The sequence below is a fragment of the Erpetoichthys calabaricus genome, chromosome 4 (genome assembly GCF_900747795.2).
Source record: "Erpetoichthys calabaricus chromosome 4, fErpCal1.3, whole genome shotgun sequence".
In the NCBI taxonomy this organism is placed as follows: Eukaryota; Metazoa; Chordata; class Cladistia; order Polypteriformes; family Polypteridae; genus Erpetoichthys; species Erpetoichthys calabaricus.
In genome coordinates this window covers 263207696-263231354 of record NC_041397.2, presented here as the reverse complement: position 1 = coordinate 263231354, position 23659 = coordinate 263207696, and the positions used below count along the sequence as shown (strand labels likewise).

The window sequence follows — 23659 nt, the reverse complement described above, 5'->3', positions numbered from 1 at the left end:
ACACATGGAACAAAACTATCAGGATGCCATGGCCATAGTACGTAAATTCGGAAAGCCTGATTTATTTATCACTTTCACATGTAATCCTGCTTGGCCAGAAATTCTACATGCACTGTCGGATACCCAAAGACCAGAGCACAGACCTGATATTGTAGTACGAGTCTTTTGGATTAAGCTTAAGGAATTACTTAAAGACATTCTACAACAACATCTTTATGGGGTTGTTATTGTTTTTTAGGGTTAGATCTTTCGACTCATTGTCTGTCGTCTCCACCAAAACACCTATTCACAACTGCGTCTTTCAAGAACTATTAATTTCTTCTTGATTTCTGAATTCCTTTCTCACCGTTTTCCGTTCTTATTCTTATTACGGCAGGTGTCGGCTAGTTAGGTATATCTACCAAATAGACAGTTGCTGTCCTTTATGTTCTTAGAACAGCTGGAAACTCTGTAAGCATTGAGTCAACAAGGTGTCAAAAGTGAGACAAAGAAACATTAGGGTATGTTTACAGCAATATGTTATTTGTTGCAAATGACCTCACTGTGGATTGCCACTTTAAACATCTACTTCCATCTCAACCCATAAATGTTAGATTGACCTGACATATGAGGACTTAAGAGGCAATTGCACCAAATCGAGTGTTTTCTTCATGGCACAATAAGTTGTCTTTAAAGTCTGTGCTGCATTTTCTGCATTGTAAGGGGAAACCAATCCACATATATCAAGCCTTTCCTGTAATAGTCCATCCATTGTTTAAAAGGTATAGACAGACAAATACAAACATTTATGTCACACGGCTAGCAAAATACTAGCCACATATGCGTCTACTGCCAACAAATTTAAAGATTAAGGGAAAATATCAATCAATACATCACTGAAGACTTAGTTTTAAATATAATACTTTCTCAGGTTCAGCAAACATGACAAAAGAGTACCTAACCTAACACCAATGTCTATAGTGGTCTTTTGCATACTTTGATATAATTCATGATTCTCTGCATCATACTTTTTTGTCAGATAGCCTTCTATAAAATTATTCACAAGGGTGTGTTTAAGAAAATCAATTTGACAGAACAACCCCTAAATATGGAGCATGTGTCTTTGTGTCCTCCTCAGATTGTAAAAAAAAATTAAAACATTAACACTTTAGTGGGTGAGTGGGGGGGGGTTAGCAAAAAAAAAATCTATTGGCTGTAAGAATGTTTATGTACCGGAAATTACTTGTTACTTTAAAAAGTAATCAGACTATGTAACGCACAATACGTTTAACATGTTATCCTGCTGCAGTCAAAATTCTGTTGCTGAGTTGCACAGATCCTTCAAACATGCTTCATTTTGAGGAGTCACAAGATGTTGAAATACATTCTTTTAATCATTGTTATTCTTTATTAAAGTATTCATGCAAAATTTGAAAATTAAAGTTCAAAAGTGAACTCCATATCTCACCATTTTAAATCTTAAATTCCCATAGAACTTGACTATCAAGGTACATACAGGTTTTGGAGCAACATATGCTGCCATCCAAGCAACGTCTTTTTCAGGGACGTTCCTGCTTATTTCAGCAGGACAATGTGAAGCCACATTCTGCATGTGTTACAACAACGTGGCTTCGTAGTAAAAGAGTGTGGGTACTAGACTGGCCTGCCTGCAGTCCAGACCTGTCTCCCATTGAAAATGTGTGGCGCATTATGAAACGCAAAATACGACAACGGAGACCCCGGACTGTTGAGCAACTGAAGTTGTACATCAAGCAAGAATGGGAAAGAATTCCACTTACACAGCTTCAACAATTAGTGTCCTCAGTTCCCAAACGCTTATTGAGTGTTGTTAAAAGGAAAGGTGATATAACACAGTGGTAAACATGCCCCTGTCCCAGCTTTTTTGGAACGTGTTGCAGGCATCAAATTCAAAATGAGGTGAAGATTTGCAAAACAACAATAAAGTTTATCAGTTTGAACATTCAATATCTTGTCTTTGTAGTGTATTCAATTGAATATAGGTTGAAAAGGATTTGCAAATCATTGTATTCTGTTTTTATTTACGTTTTACACAACATCCCAACTTCATTGGAATTGGGGTTGTAGTTGCTCTTTATTGTTGAATTCAAATTAAGTAAAAATCAATCTGAATGATTAAGTTAAGAACTTCAGGGACCAATAATCAATGTTCATTATGCACAAATGATAAATATCAGTTTAACTCTTTCAGGGCAGATTGTGACTTTTGTCGAAATTTAGGGGTAGAGGACGGTAATTAGCTGTAAACTGCGACAAAACTTGCCATTACATTTTAGTTCGACGCTCTATACTAGAATAAAAGTTAGTTTTTGTTGATTTGACTTCAATTCCATGTGCGTGAGTGAGTAGTGAAGAGCAAGCAACCTGTAAAATGGCACTGAGATCTGGTGAGTGCCCCACACAGCTGTTGCTGCTGGTAGAGATACCAAATAGGTACAGCAACAGACATTTTATGTGTGAAACCTTTGCTTTTTGTGCTTTTCAGAAAACTGAGATTTTTGAAAAATTGTTCAGCTCTCAAAGAGTTAAGAAATAAATATTAATAAAAGAGTGGATGTAACATTATATATTAGATTATTATTTTTATAGGCATGTATTGCCCCTATCATTTTACAGGTATTCCTTTAAAATTTTACAATTTACAAAATTACTGTTTCTCAAATAAATATTTATTGATTTTGAACTTTTTGACCTGTTAAAAAAGTTTTTGTAAGTGTGCATATTTTTGTTAATTATTTAGATGTAGGTGAAAGGAAATCAAAACTTACTCAAGACAACAATTTAGGTATGTTATGAATTTCTATATTGAATATAATGAAAATGATAATTAAATCAATAATTGTATACAACGCATAATTCAAGGTATAGGATTTCACCAAATTATAAAACAATTTCTTTATGGAAATTTGTTTCCATGAAAAAAACTCTTTTTTATTTTATTTTATTCCTTTCTTATTTTCAAGAACGACAATGATGTTGAATTTTCCTTCTTAGGAAAATCAAGTATTATATAATTTTAAATGTGTGCCACTAGCATCAGCACCTGACCTTCTTCACATTTATTCCAAGTACATCAAACTACAGCTTGCAGAACAAACTGGGGTCATTCTTCCAGCTATGCTTCAGTCATCTTGCCACATGTGGTGACTCTTATGATAAGGATCTGTGCTGGTATCTGGAAGGTTGCCGGTTCAGATCCCATTACTAATAAAAGGAATTCTACTCTGTTGGGCCTTTAAGCAAGGCCCCCTGCCTGCAAATCCTCCAAGGGAACTGTACAATGGCTGACCCAGTGTCCTGACCCCAAGGGGTATGCAATAACTACATTTTATTGTGCCTGTACAATGACAATAAAGTTGAATCATCATTGTATTGATCAGATGTCTTTTCTCATTATCATGAGCATTGTGGGTTCAAATGAAATCATGAAGCAAGTGGAAAAGCCCAAGAAAAATCAAAAGGCCAATTCTTGGCATATGAAAGTTGAAGTTAAAAAGCATACATTACCAGTAATTAGTTAAAAGCTTTAGTTAAGGTATAGTTTGATGTCTAATGTTGTGATGTGCTTTGTACAATATGAATGGCTGCTTGTCAATAAATAGGCTACATTGGCTATGTAGAGTTTAAACGTTAGATACATTTTACTTTCAGTAAAACCATGTAGAATTGTCTTACTGTGGTTGATGTTAGGCTTCTGAAGTTTTGCAAACTCTTATTTTATTCAAAAAACAAAAATGTATTTTGAAATGTGAAACAATAACCTGACTTCTTAGATAAATGCAAAAATATATACTGTAGGCATGTATTATGAATATCCAAGTGTATACACATTAAAATGTGTTTATTCTTCACTGGTTTGATCACTGACATTTTTGGAATTTGTACTCATACATTTCCTCATTTTTATTCATTTTCTTATTGTTCAAGTGACACAACTTTGTGTTTTATGGTCAACTTTACAGTGTGTCATTCTCTGTATAGCCAAAGCCATGTTAATTACCCTTACTACTCTTTGCTATTCATGTGTCACAGAGCTTATGTCACACTTTGTGTCATCGCTCCTCATCTATTTAAGAAGACAACGGCTAGCCATTTCTTATTCAACTGTTAGGTCAAAAACAAAACAATTAACAACAAGCATGAATCTTCATTAACTGCTGTTATCCAAGTGACTGTTGATTTCTTTCTTTTAACTATGGTTTTGATTTAGTGTTTGGTGTTGGTGATTGGTTCTGATAGATGTTTGCTTTTGATTTTGGCTAGCTGACTGGCCATGACTCAGTTAGTTCAGAAATAAGAAATTACTCAATAAATTACGTATGTTTTAAATTTCCTTGTGAAATATCATGATAATGCGGGTCAAATCAAGATATTTACATGTAGCACACAATTTAAGGTATAGGGTTCCCCCGAACCATAAACAACTGCATTATGAAAAACTGCTTTGGTGGCAAATGAACCATGCACAATTATGTTTCTGTTATTTATGCTATCCTCAAGTAGCATGATATTACCTAGCACTCAGTTCTTAAAATAATACTTCAAAACTTTTGTAAACTCTGTTTTCTTTTACTTCATTTTTAAATATTTTAGATAAGGAGACAGCACCAGAGGATCCCTCTTACGTAACTGCAGGTATGTTATGAATGCCTAGCTCTCCTTTTATTATTTCTTCTGCCTTACAATTAAACCAACAGTGGTACTGGTCGTGATACACAAAGTTTATTTCAATAAAAGTAGCAGCATTTAGTAAACACATTTTCTGATTTTTTTTGTTTATACTGTATATATTTCTGTTTTAAGGTAAGAAAGAAAACCCTGACTTCTTAGATAAACCAAGAAACACAAGTGCATGTACCATGAATACTCATTGTTTTTATAGTGATTCATTCCAATGTGTTATAAATCAAGGTTTTAGACCACAAGGTTTTGATCGCTGTGATTCTGAGAATTTATGCATGTGTTTTTCTTCACATTTGTTCGATTTATTGTTAGTAGGTTAAGACCACTTTGTGTTTTGTGGTCAGCTTTACACTGTATCATTCTCTGTATGGCCACATCTACGTTAATTACCTATGCCTTGCTGGTCAAATGTCACAGAGCTTATTTTGCACTTTTTGTCATTGATTTTTCATCTACAGTATATAACAAGTCAACGTCTGTTTCTTATCCGACTATTGGATCAAAAACAAAAGAATAAACAACAAACAAGAATCTTCATTAACTACTGTTTTCCAAGTTGATGTTGAGACTATTGCTTTCTTTCTTTTAACTATGGTTTTGATTTAGTGTTTGGTTTTGGTGATTGGCACTGATAGATGTTTCCTTTTGATTGTGGCTACCTCACTGGCCATGACTTATTTAGTTTAGAAATCAGAAATTGCTCAATAAATGAATTTACGTATGTTTTAAATTTCCTTGTGAAATATCATGATAATGCTGGTTAAATCAAGATATGTATATGTAGCACACAATTCAAGATATAGAGTTCCCCCGAACCAGAAACAACTGCTTTATGAAAATTAGAGTATATTAAAAAAAAGGAATTCTACTGATAGATACCATACTGGCCTGTATGGAAGTGCAGCGGTTACCTCAGTCAAAGTGTCCTGAGTTGATATTCCATTCTTGGCCATCGCCTAATTAGAATTTAGAAATGAAATCCAGTTTGATGGCAGATACACCGTGCAGAATTGTGTTTCACTTTTTTATGTCTTCCTCAACAAGCATGATATTACTGTACTTAGTATACAGTTCTTAAAATTCTGCTTCAGGCATTTTCAAAAATCTGTTTTCTCCTACTTCATTTTTGTATATTTTTGAGATGAGAAGACAGATCCAGGGATATCCCTTTAAGAAAATGAAGGTACAATATCAATCCCTACCTGTCTTTTTATTTTTTTCTCTACTTTACAATTAAACCAACAGTGGCATTGTTCATGATGCACAAGATTTATTTCAGTAAATTCAGCATTTAATAAACCACATTTTCTGATATTTTTTTATATTTTAATTTTAAGGTAAGTAAGAACAACTGATTTCTTAGCTAAACAAGCAAATACAAGTGCATGTACAGTACTATGAAAACTCATTATTTTTATATTGATTGCATTGTCTTATAAATCAAGGTTTTAGCCTTCAAGAATTTGAGTGCTGTGAATTTTTGAATTTTTGCATTTGTATTTCTTCATGTTTGTTTGTTTTGTTGTTACTCTGATAAGACCACTTTGTGTGTTCTAGTTACCTTTACTGTCTATATTGTCACATCCATGTTCATTACCCTTACTATGCCTTGCTGCTCAAGTATCACAGAACTTACTTGGCAATTTTGTGTCATCGCTCTTCACCTATTTAATAAGACAACACCTACCTGTTTGTCATTCAAATGTTAGGTCAAAAACAACAGAATTAACAACAAACATGAATCTTTGTTTAGTAGTGTTATCAAAGTTGATGTTGAGGCTTTTCTTGATAGCTCTTTAAGTAATGATTAAAGCACTATATACATGTAAAGGATTATTATTATTATTTTGTTTCTGTTCACTATCATTTTCATTTAGTGTTTTAGGTTTGGTGATTGGCTCTGATAGATGTTTGGTTTTGACTTTGAGTAGCTCTCTAGCCAAGACTTAGTTAGATCAGAAATTAGAAATAACTCAAGAAATTAATTTAGGTATGTTTTAAATTTTCTTGTGAAATATCATGATAATGCTGATAAAAACAAGATATTTAAATATAGCAGATAATTCTATTTTATAGGATTTCCTCAAATCAGAAGCAACTGCTTTATGAAAATTAGAGTATAGGAAGAAACAAAGTCTGCTGATAGATACCATAATGGCCTTATTGGAAGTGCAGCGGTTAGCTCAGTTGAAATCTCCTGATTTTGTTTTGCATACCTGGCCATTGGCAACATTGAATTTAGAAATGAAATCCACTTTGGTGGCAGATGAACCATGCAGAATTATATTTCTATTATGTATATTATCCTCAACTAGCATGATTTTATCTAGCTTTCAGTTCTTAAAATAATACTTCAAAACTTTTGTAAACTCTGATTTCTCTTACTTCATTTTTATATATTTTTAGGTAACGAGACAACACGAGAGAAGCCCTCTAGCACAACTGCAGGTACATTATGAATGCCTAACTCTCCTTTTATTATTTCTCTGACAGTGATGTTGGTCGTGTTACACGTGGTTTATTTCAGTAAAAGCAGCAGCATTTAGTAAACACATTTTCTGAGTTTTTTTTTTTATATATATATGTTTTTATTATCAGGTAAGAAATAAAATAATGACTTCTTAACTAAACACATAAACACAGGTGCATATGCTATGAATACTCATTGTTTTTATTGTAATTCCAACGTGTTATAAATCAAGGTTTTAGACCTCAAGAGTTTGATTGCAATTTTTAGAATTTTACATTTGTATTTCTTCACGTTTGTTTGTTTTATTGTTAGTAGGTTAAGATCACTTTATGTGTTGTTGTTAACTTTACAGTGTGTCATTTTCCATATGGCCACATCTATGTTAATTACAATTATTACGTTTACTGGTCAAGTGTCACTGAGCTTATGTGGCACTTTTTGTCATCGCTCTTCATCTTTTTAACAAGGCAACGCCAAGCCGTTAGTTAACTAACTTTTCGATCAGAACAAAACAATTAACAAAAAACATGAATCTTTAACAAGTGTTGTTATCCAAGTTGATGTTGAAAGACTGTTTCTTTCTTTCTTTTAACTATGGTTTTGATTTAGTGTTTGGTTTTGGTAATTGGCTGTGATTGATGTTTGGTTTTGACTTTGGCTAGCTCCCTGGCCATGACTCAGTTAGTTCAGAAATTACTCAAGAAATTAAATTAGGTATGTTTTACATTTTAATTTCCTTCTGAAATATCATGATAATGCTGATTAAATCGCAATAGTTATATGTTGCAGAAAATTCAAGTTATATGGTTCCCTCATATCACAAATAACTGCTTTATGAAAATTGGAGTATATTAAAAAAGGAATTATTTATTCTGATAGATACCATACTGGCCCGTATGGATTTGCAGCAGTTACCACAGTCAAAGTGTCCTGAGTTGGTTTTCCATGCCTGGCCATCGGCTAAGTAGAATTTAGAAATGAAATCCAGTTTGGTGATAGATGAACCATGCAGAATTATGTTTCTGTTATTTATGTTATCCTTAAGGTGCCTGATATTACCTGCATTCAGTTCTTCAAATAATACTTCAAACCTTTTGTAAACTCTGTTTTCTCTTACTTCATTTTTAAATATTTTTAGATAAGGAGGCAGCACCAGAGGAACAATCTAACATAACTGCAGGTACATTATGTATGCCCAGCTCTCCCTTTATTTTTTCTTCTACCTTACAATTAAACCAACAGAAGTATTGGTCATGATTTACAAAGTTTATTTCAGTAAAGGCAGCATCATTTACTAAACACGTGTTGATTTGTTTTTTTATATATATATATATATATTTTTATTATCAGGTAAGAAAGAAAAACCTGACTTCTTAACTAAACACAAGTGCAAATGCTATGAATACTCGTTGTTTTTATTGTAATTCCAACATGTTATAAATCAAGGTTTTAGATCTCAATAGATTGATTGCTGTTTTTAGAATTTTACATTTGTATTTTTTCATGTTTGTTTGTTTTATTGTTAATAGGTTAAGATCACTTTGTGTGTTATGGTTAACTTTACAATATGTCATTCTCTATATGGTTACATCTATGTTAATTACACTTATTATGTTTGCTGGTCAAGTGGCACTGAGCTTATGTGGCACTTTGTGTCATCGTTCTTCATCTCTTTAACAAGACAACGCCAAGCCATTAGTTAGCTAACTGTTGGATCAAAAACTAAACAATTAACAACAAAAATTAACCTTAAACAAGTGCTGTTATCCAAGTTGATGTTGAGACTGTTGCTTTCTTTCTTTGAACTATGATTTTGATTTAGTGTTTGGTTTTGGTGATTGGCTGTGATAGATGTTTTCTTTTCATTCTGGCTACCTCACTGGCCATGACTCAGTTCAGAAATTACTCAATAAATGAATTTACATATGTTTTAAGTTTCTTTGCGAAATATAATGATAATTCTGTTAAAATCAAGATATTTATATGCAGCACACAAGTCAGGGTATAGGGTTCCCCCAAATCACAAACAACTGCTTTATGAAAATTAGAGTATATTAAAAAAGGAATGCTGCTGATAGATACCACACTGGCCTGTATGGATGTGCAGCAGTTACCACAGTCAAAGTGTCCTGAGTTGGTATTCCATGCCTGGCCACCAGCTAAGTAGAATGTAGAAATGAAATCCAGTTTGGTGGCAGATACACCGTGTAGAATTGTGTTTCTCTTTTTTATGTTTTCCTCAACTAGCATGATATTACTTAGTATTTAGTTCTTAAAATTCTTCATCAGACGTTTTCAAAAATCTTTCTTCTTTTACTTTGTTTTTATATATTTTTAGATGAGAAGAAAGATCCAGGGAATCCCTTTGACACGACTGAAGGTACATTATCAATCCCTAGTCTTTTTATTTTTTCCTCTACTTTACAATTAATCCAATAGTGGCATTGTTCATGATGCACAAGGTTTATTTCAGTGAATTCAGCATTTAATAAACCACATTTTCTGATATACCGTATATATATATATATATATATATATATATATATATATATATATATATATTTATTTTAAGGTAAGTAAGAACAACTGACTTCTTAGCTAAACAAAGAAATACAAGTCCATGTACTATGAATATTCATTATTTTTATATTTATTACATTGTGTTATAAATCAAGGGTTTAGCCTTAAAGACGTTGAGCGCTACAATTTTTTGAATTTTACCATTTGTATTTCTTCACATTTGTTTGTTTTATTGTTACTCTGATAAGACCACTTTGTGTGTTCTGGTCACATCTACTCTCTATATTGTCACAGCCATGTTCATTACTCTTACTGCGCCTTGCTGGTCACGTGTCACAAAACTTAGGTGGCACTTTGTGTCATCGCTGTTCATCTGTGTAAGAAGACAATACATACCCGTTTGTTATTCAACTGTTAGGTAAACAACAAGAGAATTAGCAACAAACATGAATTTTTGTTTAGTAGTGTTATCCAAATTGATGTTGAGGCTGTTCATGAGGGCACTTTGAGTAATGATTAAAGCATTATATACAAGTAAAGGATTATTATTTTTGTTTCTGTTCACTATCATTTTGATTTAGTGTTTTAGGTTTGGTGATTGGCTCTGATAGATGTTTGGTTTTGACTTTGAGTAGCTCTCTAGCCAAGACTCAGTTAGATCAGAAATCAGAAATTACTCAAGAAATTAATTTAGGTATGTTTTAAATTTCCTTGTGAAATATCATGATAATGCTGATACAAACAAGATATTTAAATGCAGCAGACAATTCCATTTTATAGGATTTCCTCAAATCAGAAACAACTGCTTTATGAAAATTAGAGTATAGGAAGAAACAAAGTCTGCTGATAGATACCATAATGGCCTTATTGGAAGTGCAGCGGTTAGCTCAGTTGAAATCTCCTGAGTTTGTTTTGCATACCTGGTCATTGGCAACATTGAATTTAGAAATGAAATCCACTTTGGTGGCAGATGAACCATGCAGAATTATATTTCTGTTATGTATATTATCCTCAACTAGCATGATTTTATCTAGCTTTCAGTTCTTAAAATAATACTTCAAAACTTTTGTAAACTCTGATTTCTCTTACTTCATTTTATATATTTTTAGGAAACGAGACACCACAAGAGAAGCCCTCTAGCACAACTGCAGGTATATTATGAATGCCTAACTCTCCTTTTATTATTTCTCTGACAGTGATGTTGGTCGTGTTACACGTGGTTTATTTCAGTAAAAGCAGCAGCATTTAGTAAACACATTTTCTGAGTTTTTTTTTTATATATATATATTTTTATTATCAGGTAAGAAATAAAATCCTGACTTCTTAACTAAACACATAAACACAAGTGCATATGCTATGAATACTCTTGTTTTTATTGTAATTCCAACGTATTATAAATCAAGGTTTTAGACCTCAAGAGTTTGATTGCAATTTTTAGAATTTTACATTTGTATTTCTTCACGTTTGTTTGTTTTATTGTTAGTAGGTTAAGATCACTTTATGTGTTATTGTTAACTTTACAGTGTGTCATTTTCCATATGGCCACATCTATGTTAATTACAGTTATTACGTTTACTGGTCAAGTGTCACTGAGCTTATGTGGCACTTTGTGTCATCGCTCTTCATCTTTTTAACAAGGCAACGCCAAGCCGTTAGTTAACTAACTTTTCGATCAGAACAAAACAATTAATAAAAAACATGAATCTTTAACATGTGTTGTTATCCAAGTTGATGTTGAAAGACTGTTTCTTTCTTTCTTTTAACTATGGTTTTGATTTAGTGTTTGGTTTTGGTGATTGGCTGTGATTGATGTTTGGTTTTGACTTTGGCTAGCTCCCTGGCCATGACTCAGTTAGTTCAGAAATTACTCAAGAAATTAAATTAGGTATGTTTTACATTTTAATTTCCTTCTGAAATATCATGAAAATGCTGATTAAATCACAATAGTTATATGTTGCACAAAATTCACGTTATATGGTTCCCTCATATCACAAATAACTGCTTTATGAAAATTGGAGTATATTTAAAAAGGAATTATTTATTCTGATAGATACCATACTGGCCCGTATGGATTTGCAGCAGTTACCACAGTCAAAGTGTCCTGAGTTGGTTTTCCATGCCTGGCCATCGGCTAAGTAGAATTTAGAAATGAAATCCAGTTTGGTGGCAGATGAACCATGCAGAATTATGTTTTTGTTATTTATGTTATCCTTAAGGTGCCTGATATTACCTGGCATTCAGTTCTTCAAATAATACTTCAAACCTTTTGTAAACTCTGTTTTCTCTTACTTCATTTTTAAATATTTTTAGATAAGGAGGCAGCACCAGAGGAACAATCTAACATAACTGCAGGTACATTATGTATGCCCAGCTCTCCCTTTATTTTTTCTTCTACCTTACAATTAAACCAACAGAAGTATTGGTCATGATTTACAAAGTTTATTTCAGTAAAGGCAGCATCATTTACTAAACACGTGTTGATTTGTTTTTTTATATATATATATATATTTTTATTATCAGGTAAGAAAGAAAAACCTGACTTCTTAACTAAACACAAGTGCAAATGCTATGAATACTCGTTGTTTTTATTGTAATTCCAACATGTTATAAATCAAGGTTTTAGATCTCAATAGATTGATTGCTGTTTTTAGAATTTTACATTTGTATTTTTTCATGTTTGTTTGTTTTATTGTTAATAGGTTAAGATCACTTTGTGTGTTATGGTTAACTTTACAATATGTCATTCTCTATATGGTTACATCTATGTTAATTACACTTATTATGTTTGCTGGTCAAGTGGCACTGAGCTTATGTGGCACTTTGTGTCATCGTTCTTCATCTCTTTAACAAGACAACGCCAAGCCATTAGTTAGCTAACTGTTGGATCAAAAACTAAACAATTAACAACAAAAATTAACCTTAAACAAGTGCTGTTATCCAAGTTGATGTTGAGACTGTTGCTTTCTTTCTTTGAACTATGATTTTGATTTAGTGTTTGGTTTTGGTGATTGGCTGTGATAGATGTTTTCTTTTCATTCTGGCTACCTCACTGGCCATGACTCAGTTCAGAAATTACTCAATAAATGAATTTACATATGTTTTAAGTTTCTTTGCGAAATATAATGATAATTCTGTTAAAATCAAGATATTTATATGTAGCACACAAATCAGGGTATAGGGTTCCCCCAAATCACAAACAACTGCTTTATGAAAATTAGAGTATATTAAAAAAGGAATTCTGCTGATAGATACCACACTGGCCTGTATGGATGTGCAGCAGTTACCACAGTCAAAGTGTCCTGAGTTGGTATTCCATGCCTGGCCACCAGCTAAGTAGAATTTAGAAATGAAATCCAGTTTGGTGGCAGATACACCGTGTAGAATTGTGTTTCTCTTTTTTATGTTTTCCTCAACTAGCATGATATTACTTAGTATTTAGTTCTTAAAATTCTTCATCAGACGTTTTCAAAAATCTTTCTTCTTTTACTTTGTTTTTATATATTTTTAGATGAGAAGAAAGATCCAGGGAATCCCTTTGACACGACTGAAGGTACATTATCAATCCCTAGTCTTTTTATTTTTTCCTCTACTTTACAATTAATCCAATAGTGGCATTGTTCATGATGCACAAGGTTTATTTCAGTGAATTCAGCATTTAATAAACCACATTTTCTGATATACCGTATATATATATATATATATATATATATATATATATATATATATATATATATATATATATATATTTATTTTAAGGTAAGTAAGAACAACTGACTTCTTAGCTAAACAAAGAAATACAAGTCCATGTACTATGAATATTCATTATTTTTATATTTATTACATTGTGTTATAAATCAAGGGTTTAGCCTTAAAGACGTTGAGCGCTACAATTTTTTGAATTTTACCATTTGTATTTCTTCACATTTGTTTGTTTTATTGTTACTCTGATAAGACCACTTTGTGTGTTCTGGTCACATCTACTCTCTATATTGTCACAGCCATGTTCATTACTCTTACTGCGCCTTGCTGGTCACGTGTCACAAAACTTAGGTGGCACTTTGTGTCATCGCTGTTCATCTGTGTAAGAAGACAATACATACCCGTTTGTTATTCAACTGTTAGGTAAACAACAAGAAAATTAGCAACAAACATGAATCTTTGTTTAGTAGTGTTATCCAAATTGATGTTGAGGCTGTTCATGAGGGCACTTTGAGTAGTGATTAAAGCATTATATACAAGTAAAGGATTATTATTTTTGTTTCTGTTCACTATCATTTTGATTTAGTGTTTTAGGTTTGGTGATTGGCTCTGAGGGCGGCACGGTGGCGCAGTGGGTAGCGCTGCTGCCTCGCAGTTGGGAGACCTGGGGACCTGGGTTCGATTCCCGGGTCCTCTCTGCGTGGAGTTTGCATGTTCTCCCCGTGTCTGCGTGGGTTTCCTCCGGGCGCTCCGGTTTCCTCCCACAATCCAAAGACATGCAGGTTAGGTGGATTGGCGATTCTAAATTGGCCCTAGTGTGTGCTTGGTGTGTGGGTGTGTTTGTGTGTGTCCTGCGGTGGGTTGGCACCCTGCCTGGGATTGGTTCCCTGCCTTGTGCCCTGTGTTGGCTGGGATTGGCTCCAGCAGACCCCCGTGACCCTGTTTGGATTCAGCGGGTTGGAAAATGGATGGATGGATGGATTGGCTCTGATAGATGTTTGGTTTTGACTTTGAGTAGCTCTCTAGCCAAGACTCAGTTAGATCAGAAATCAGAAATTACTCAAGAAATTAATTTAGGTATGTTTTAAATTTCCTTGTGAAATATCATGATAATGCTGATACAAACAAGATATTTAAATGCAGCAGACAATTCCATTTTATAGGATTTCCTCAAATCAGAAACAACTGCTTTATGAAAATTAGAGTATAGGAAGAAACAAAGTCTGCTGATAGATACCATAATTGCCTTATTGGAAGTGCAGCGGTTAGCTCAGTTGAAATCTCCTGAGTTTGTTTTGCATACCTGGTCATTGGCAACATTGAATTTAGAAATGAAATCCACTTTGGTGGCAGATGAACCATGCAGAATTATATTTCTGTTATGTATATTATCCTCAACTAGCATGATTTTATCTAGCTTTCAGTTCTTAAAATAATACTTCAAAACTTTTGTAAACTCTGATTTCTCTTACTTCATTTTTATATATTTTTAGGAAACGAGACACCACAAGAGAAGCCCTCTAGCACAACTGCAGGTACATTATGAATGCCTAACTCTCCTTTTATTATTTTTCTGACAGTGATGTTGGTCGTGTTACACGTGGTTTATTTCAGTAAAAGCAGCAGCATTTAGTAAACACATTTTCTGAGTTTTTTTTTTATATATATATATTTTTATTATCAGGTAAGAAATAAAATCCTGACTTCTTAACTAAACACATAAACACAAGTGCATATGCTATGAATACTCTTGTTTTTATTGTAATTCCAACGTATTATAAATCAAGGTTTTAGACCTCAAGAGTTTGATTGCAATTTTTAGAATTTTACATTTGTATTTCTTCACGTTTGTTTGTTTTATTGTTAGTAGGTTAAGATCACTTTATGTGTTATTGTTAACTTTACAGTGTGTCATTTTCCATATGGCCACATCTATGTTAATTACAGTTATTACGTTTACTGGTCAAGTGTCACTGAGCTTATGTGGCACTTTGTGTCATCGCTCTTCATCTTTTTAACAAGGCAACGCCAAGCCGTTAGTTAACTAACTTTTCGATCAGAACAAAACAATTAACAAAAAACATGAATCTTTAACAAGTGTTGTTATCCAAGTTGATGTTGAAAGACTGTTTCTTTCTTTCTTTTAACTATGGTTTTGATTTAGTGTTTGGTTTTGGTAATTGGCTGTGATTGATGTTTGGTTTTGACTTTGGCTAGCTCCCTGGCCATGACTCAGTTAGTTCAGAAATTACTCAAGAAATTAAATTAGGTATGTTTTACATTTTAATTTCCTTCTGAAATATCATGATAATGCTGATTAAATCGCAATAGTTATATGTTGCAGAAAATTCAAGTTATATGGTTCCCTCATATCACAAATAACTGCTTTATGAAAATTGGAGTATATTAAAAAAGGAATTATTTATTCTGATAGATACCATACTGGCCCGTATGGATTTGCAGCAGTTACCACAGTCAAAGTGTCCTGAGTTGGTTTTCCATGCCTGGCCATCGGCTAAGTAGAATTTAGAAATGAAATCCAGTTTGGTGATAGATGAACCATGCAGAATTATGTTTCTGTTATTTATGTTATCCTTAAGGTGCCTGATATTACCTGCATTCAGTTCTTCAAATAATACTTCAAACCTTTTGTAAACTCTGTTTTCTCTTACTTCATTTTTAAATATTTTTAGATAAGGAGGCAGCACCAGAGGAACAATCTAACATAACTGCAGGTACATTATGTATGCCCAGCTCTCCCTTTATTTTTTCTTCTACCTTACAATTAAACCAACAGAAGTATTGGTCATGATTTACAAAGTTTATTTCAGTAAAGGCAGCATCATTTACTAAACACGTGTTGATTTGTTTTTTTATATATATATATATATTTTTATTATCAGGTAAGAAAGAAAAACCTGACTTCTTAACTAAACACAAGTGCAAATGCTATGAATACTCGTTGTTTTTATTGTAATTCCAACATGTTATAAATCAAGGTTTTAGATCTCAATAGATTGATTGCTGTTTTTAGAATTTTACATTTGTATTTTTTCATGTTTGTTTGTTTTATTGTTAATAGGTTAAGATCACTTTGTGTGTTATGGTTAACTTTACAATATGTCATTCTCTATATGGTTACATCTATGTTAATTACACTTATTATGTTTGCTGGTCAAGTGGCACTGAGCTTATGTGGCACTTTGTGTCATCGTTCTTCATCTCTTTAACAAGACAACGCCAAGCCATTAGTTAGCTAACTGTTGGATCAAAAACTAAACAATTAACAACAAAAATTAACCTTAAACAAGTGCTGTTATCCAAGTTGATGTTGAGACTGTTGCTTTCTTTCTTTGAACTATGATTTTGATTTAGTGTTTGGTTTTGGTGATTGGCTGTGATAGATGTTTTCTTTTCATTCTGGCTACCTCACTGGCCATGACTCAGTTCAGAAATTACTCAATAAATGAATTTACATATGTTTTAAGTTTCTTTGCGAAATATAATGATAATTCTGTTAAAATCAAGATATTTATATGCAGCACACAAGTCAGGGTATAGGGTTCCCCCAAATCACAAACAACTGCTTTATGAAAATTAGAGTATATTAAAAAAGGAATGCTGCTGATAGATACCACACTGGCCTGTATGGATGTGCAGCAGTTACCACAGTCAAAGTGTCCTGAGTTGGTATTCCATGCCTGGCCACCAGCTAAGTAGAATGTAGAAATGAAATCCAGTTTGGTGGCAGATACACCGTGTAGAATTGTGTTTCTCTTTTTTATGTTTTCCTCAACTAGCATGATATTACTTAGTATTTAGTTCTTAAAATTCTTCATCAGACGTTTTCAAAAATCTTTCTTCTTTTACTTTGTTTTTATATATTTTTAGATGAGAAGAAAGATCCAGGGAATCCCTTTGACACGACTGAAGGTACATTATCAATCCCTAGTCTTTTTATTTTTTCCTCTACTTTACAATTAATCCAATAGTGGCATTGTTCATGATGCACAAGGTTTATTTCAGTGAATTCAGCATTTAATAAACCACATTTTCTGATATACCGTATATATATATATATATATATATATATATATATATATATTTATTTTAAGGTAAGTAAGAACAACTGACTTCTTAGCTAAACAAAGAAATACAAGTCCATGTACTATGAATATTCATTATTTTTATATTTATTACATTGTGTTATAAATCAAGGGTTTAGCCTTAAAGACGTTGAGCGCTACAATTTTTTGAATTTTACCATTTGTATTTCTTCACATTTGTTTGTTTTATTGTTACTCTGATAAGACCACTTTGTGTGTTCTGGTCACATCTACTCTCTATATTGTCACAGCCATGTTCATTACTCTTACTGCGCCTTGCTGGTCACGTGTCACAAAACTTAGGTGGCACTTTGTGTCATCGCTGTTCATCTGTGTAAGAAGACAATACATACCCGTTTGTTATTCAACTGTTAGGTAAACAACAAGAGAATTAGCAACAAACATGAATTTTTGTTTAGTAGTGTTATCCAAATTGATGTTGAGGCTGTTCATGAGGGCACTTTGAGTAATGATTAAAGCATTATATACAAGTAAAGGATTATTATTTTTGTTTCTGTTCACTATCATTTTGATTTAGTGTTTTAGGTTTGGTGATTGGCTCTGATAGATGTTTGGTTTTGACTTTGAGTAGCTCTCTAGCCAAGACTCAGTTAGATCAGAAATCAGAAATTACTCAAGAAATTAATTTAGGTATGTTTTAAATTTCCTTGTGAAATATCATGATAATGCTGATACAAACAAGATATTTAAATGCAGCAGACAATTCCATTTTATAGGATTTCCTCAAATCAGAAACAACTGCTTTATGAAAATTAGAGTATAGGAAGAAACAAAGTCTGCTGATAGATACCATAATGGCCTTATTGGAAGTGCAGCGGTTAGCTCAGTTGAAATCTCCTGAGTTTGTTTTGCATACCTGGTCATTGGCAACATTGAATTTAGAAATGAAATCCACTTTGGTGGCAGATGAACCATGCAGAATTATATTTCTGTTATGTATATTATCCTCAACTAGCATGATTTTATCTAGCTTTCAGTTCTTAAAATAATACTTCAAAACTTTTGTAAACTCTGATTTCTCTTACTTCATTTTTATATATTTTTAGGAAACGAGACACCACAAGAGAAGCCCTCTAGCACAACTGCAGGTATATTATGAATGCCTAACTCTCCTTTTATTATTTCTCTGACAGTGATGTTGGTCGTGTTACACGTGGTTTATTTCAGTAAAAGCAGCAGCATTTAGTAAACACATTTTCTGAGTTTTTTTTTTATATATATATATTTTTATTATCAGGTAAGAAATAAAATCCTGACTTCTTAACTAAACACATAAACACAAGTGCATATGCTATGAATACTCTTGTTTTTATTGTAATTCCAACGTATTATAAATCAAGGTTTTAGACCTCAAGAGTTTGATTGCAATTTTTAGAATTTTACATTTGTATTTCTTCACGTTTGTTTGTTTTATTGTTAGTAGGTTAAGATCACTTTATGTGTTATTGTTAACTTTACAGTGTGTCATTTTCCATATGGCCACATCTATGTTAATTACAGTTATTACGTTTACTGGTCAAGTGTCACTGAGCTTATGTGGCACTTTGTGTCATCGCTCTTCATCTTTTTAACAAGGCAACGCCAAGCCGTTAGTTAACTAACTTTTCGATCAGAACAAAACAATTAATAAAAAACATGAATCTTTAACATGTGTTGTTATCCAAGTTGATGTTGAAAGACTGTTTCTTTCTTTCTTTTAACTATGGTTTTGATTTAGTGTTTGGTTTTGGTGATTGGCTGTGATTGATGTTTGGTTTTGACTTTGGCTAGCTCCCTGGCCATGACTCAGTTAGTTCAGAAATTACTCAAGAATTAAATTAGGTATGTTTTACATTTTAATTTCCTTCTGAAATATCATGAAAATGCTGATTAAATCACAATAGTTATATGTTGCACAAAATTCACGTTATATGGTTCCCTCATATCACAAATAACTGCTTTATGAAAATTGGAGTATATTTAAAAAGGAATTATTTATTCTGATAGATACCATACTGGCCCGTATGGATTTGCAGCAGTTACCACAGTCAAAGTGTCCTGAGTTGGTTTTCCATGCCTGGCCATCGGCTAAGTAGAATTTAGAAATGAAATCCAGTTTGGTGGCAGATGAACCATGCAGAATTATGTTTTTGTTATTTATGTTATCCTTAAGGTGCCTGATATTACCTGGCATTCAGTTCTTCAAATAATACTTCAAACCTTTTGTAAACTCTGTTTTCTCTTACTTCATTTTTAAATATTTTTAGATAAGGAGGCAGCACCAGAGGAACAATCTAACATAACTGCAGGTACATTATGTATGCCCAGCTCTCCCTTTATTTTTTCTTCTACCTTACAATTAAACCAACAGAAGTATTGGTCATGATTTACAAAGTTTATTTCAGTAAAGGCAGCATCATTTACTAAACACGTGTTGATTTGTTTTTTTATATATATATATATATATATTTTTATTATCAGGTAAGAAAGAAAAACCTGACTTCTTAACTAAACACAAGTGCAAATGCTATGAATACTCGTTGTTTTTATTGTAATTCCAACATGTTATAAATCAAGGTTTTAGATCTCAATAGATTGATTGCTGTTTTTAGAATTTTACATTTGTATTTTTTCATGTTTGTTTGTTTTATTGTTAATAGGTTAAGATCACTTTGTGTGTTATGGTTAACTTACAATATGTCATTCTCTATATGGTTACATCTATGTTAATTACACTTATTATGTTTGCTGGTCAAGTGGCACTGAGCTTATGTGGCACTTTGTGTCATCGTTCTTCATCTCTTTAACAAGACAACGCCAAGCCATTAGTTAGCTAACTGTTGGATCAAAAACTAAACAATTAACAACAAAAATTAACCTTAAACAAGTGCTGTTATCCAAGTTGATGTTGAGACTGTTGCTTTCTTTCTTTGAACTATGATTTTGATTTAGTGTTTGGTTTTGGTGATTGGCTGTGATAGATGTTTTCTTTTCATTCTGGCTACCTCACTGGCCATGACTCAGTTCAGAAATTACTCAATAAATGAATTTACATATGTTTTAAGTTTCTTTGCGAAATATAATGATAATTCTGTTAAAATCAAGATATTTATATGTAGCACACAAATCAGGGTATAGGGTTCCCCCAAATCACAAACAACTGCTTTATGAAAATTAGAGTATATTAAAAAAGGAATTCTGCTGATAGATACCACACTGGCCTGTATGGATGTGCAGCAGTTACCACAGTCAAAGTGTCCTGAGTTGGTATTCCATGCCTGGCCACCAGCTAAGTAGAATTTAGAAATGAAATCCAGTTTGGTGGCAGATACACCGTGTAGAATTGTGTTTCTCTTTTTTATGTTTTCCTCAACTAGCATGATATTACTTAGTATTTAGTTCTTAAAATTCTTCATCAGACGTTTTCAAAAATCTTTCTTCTTTACTTTGTTTTTTATATATTTTTAGATGAGAAGAAAGATCCAGGGAATCCCTTTGACACGACTGAAGGTACATTATCAATCCCTAGTCTTTTTATTTTTTCCTCTACTTTACAATTAATCCAATAGTGGCATTGTTCATGATGCACAAGGTTTATTTCAGTGAATTCAGCATTTAATAAACCACATTTTCTGATATACCGTATATATATATATATAGAGAGATATATATATATATATATATTATATATATATATAATAATATATATATATATATTTATTTTAAGGTAAGTAAGAACAACTGACTTCTTAGCTAAACAAAGAAATACAAGTCCATGTACTATGAATATTCATTATTTTTATATTTATTACATTGTGTTATAAATCAAGGGTTTAGCCTTAAAGACGTTGAGCGCTACAATTTTTTGAATTTTACCATTTGTATTTCTTCACATTTGTTTGTTTTATTGTTACTCTGATAAGACCACTTTGTGTGTTCTGGTCACATCTACTCTCTATATTGTCACAGCCATGTTCATTACTCTTACTGCGCCTTGCTGGTCACGTGTCACAAAACTTAGGTGGCACTTTGTGTCATCGCTGTTCATCTGTGTAAGAAGACAATACATACCCGTTTGTTATTCAACTGTTAGGTAAACAACAAGAGAATTAGCAACAAACATGAATCTTTGTTTAGTAGTGTTATCCAAATTGATGTTGAGGCTGTTCATGAGGGCACTTTGAGTAGTGATTAAAGCATTATATACAAGTAAAGGATTATTATTTTTGTTTCTGTTCACTATCATTTTGATTTAGTGTTTTAGGTTTGGTGATTGGCTCTGATAGATGTTTGGTTTTGACTTTGAGTAGCTCTCTAGCCAAGACTCAGTTAGATCAGAAATCAGAAATTACTCAAGAAATTAATTTAGGTATGTTTTAAATTTCCTTGTGAAATATCATGATAATGCTGATACAAACAAGATATTTAAATGCAGCAGACAATTCCATTTTATAGGATTTCCTCAAATCAGAAACAACTGCTTTATGAAAATTAGAGTATAGGAAGAAACAAAGTCTGCTGATAGATACCATAATGGCCTTATTGGAAGTGCAGCGGTTAGCTCAGTTGAAATCTCCTGAGTTTGTTTTGCATACCTGGTCATTGGCAACATTGAATTTAGAAATGAAATCCACTTTGGTGGCAGATGAACCATGCAGAATTATATTTCTGTTATGTATATTATCCTCAACTAGCATGATTTTATCTAGCTTTCAGTTCTTAAAATAATACTTCAAAACTTTTGTAAACTCTGATTTCTCTTACTTCATTTTTATATATTTTTAGGAAACGAGACACCACAAGAGAAGCCCTCTAGCACAACTGCAGGTATATTATGAATGCCTAACTCTCCTTTTATTATTTCTCTGACAGTGATGTTGGTCGTGTTACACGTGGTTTATTTCAGTAAAAGCAGCAGCATTTAGTAAACACATTTTCTGAGTTTTTTTTTTATATATATATATTTTTATTATCAGGTAAGAAATAAAATCCTGACTTCTTAACTAAACACATAAACACAAGTGCATATGCTATGAATACTCTTGTTTTTATTGTAATTCCAACGTATTATAATCAAGGTTTTAGACCTCAAGAGTTTGATTGCAATTTTTAGAATTTTACATTTGTATTTCTTCACGTTTGCTTGTTTTATTGTTAGTAGGTTAAGATCACTTTATGTGTTATTGTTAACTTTACAGTGTGTCATTTTCCATATGGCCACATCTATGTTAATTACAGTTATTACGTTTACTGGTCAAGTGTCACTGAGCTTATGTGGCACTTTGTGTCATCGCTCTTCATCTTTTTAACAAGGCAACGCCAAGCCGTTAGTTAACTAACTTTTCGATCAGAACAAAACAATTAATAAAAAACATGAATCTTTAACATGTGTTGTTATCCAAGTTGATGTTGAAAGACTGTTTCTTTCTTTCTTTTAACTATGGTTTTGATTTAGTGTTTGGTTTTGGTGATTGGCTGTGATTGATGTTTGGTTTTGACTTTGGCTAGCTCCGTGGCCATAACTCAGTTAGTTCAGAAATTACTCAAGAAATTAAATTACTCAAGAAATTAAATTAGGTATGTTTTACATTTTAATTTCCTTCTGAAATATCATGATAATGCTGATTAAATCACAATAGTTATATGTTGCACAAAATTCACGTTATATGGTTCCCTCATATCACAAATAACTGCTTTATGAAAATTGGAGTATATTTAAAAAGGAATTATTTATTCTGATAGATACCATACTGGCCCGTATGGATTTGCAGCAGTTACCACAGTCAAAGTGTCCTGAGTTGGTTTTCCATGCCTGGCCATCGGCTAAGTAGAATTTAGAAATGAAATCCAGTTTGGTGGCAGATGAACCATGCAGAATTATGTTTTTGTTATTTATGTTATCCTTAAGGTGCCTGATATTACCTGGCATTCAGTTCTTCAAATAATACTTCAAACCTTTTGTAAACTCTGTTTTCTCTTACTTCATTTTTAAATATTTTTAGATAAGGAGGCAGCACCAGAGGAACAATCTAACATAACTGCAGGTACATTATGTATGCCCAGCTCTCCCTTTATTTTTTCTTCTACCTTACAATTAAACCAACAGAAGTATTGGTCATGATTTACAAAGTTTATTTCAGTAAAGGCAGCATCATTTACTAAA

General features: G+C 32.6%; 1 protein-coding gene across 50 annotated transcripts in view; it reads left to right on the top strand.

Moving 5' to 3' along the window:
• Positions 1–23659, top strand: part of LOC114650835 (uncharacterized protein DDB_G0286299-like) — a 121429-nt gene that overhangs the window by 72636 nt on the left and 25134 nt on the right. For 11 of the 50 annotated variants that reach the window (XM_051925686.1, XM_051925683.1, XM_051925700.1 and 8 more), the window contains 16 exons: positions 2759–2803; positions 4612–4653; positions 7108–7149; positions 8310–8351; positions 9510–9551; positions 10801–10842; positions 12002–12043; positions 13200–13241; positions 14884–14925; positions 16084–16125; positions 17282–17323; positions 18564–18605; positions 19764–19805; positions 20965–21006; positions 22282–22323; positions 23499–23540. In XM_051925686.1, the coding sequence (XP_051781646.1) occupies positions 2759–2803; positions 4612–4653; positions 7108–7149; positions 8310–8351; positions 9510–9551; positions 10801–10842; positions 12002–12043; positions 13200–13241; positions 14884–14925; positions 16084–16125; positions 17282–17323; positions 18564–18605; positions 19764–19805; positions 20965–21006; positions 22282–22323; positions 23499–23540 (675 nt within the window). The remainder of the gene's footprint in view (positions 1–2758; positions 2804–4611; positions 4654–7107; positions 7150–8309; positions 8352–9509; positions 9552–10800; positions 10843–12001; positions 12044–13199; positions 13242–14883; positions 14926–16083; positions 16126–17281; positions 17324–18563; positions 18606–19763; positions 19806–20964; positions 21007–22281; positions 22324–23498; positions 23541–23659) is intronic. The other 39 variants (XM_051925684.1, XM_051925687.1, XM_051925708.1 and 36 more) reach the window with 36 other exon arrangements.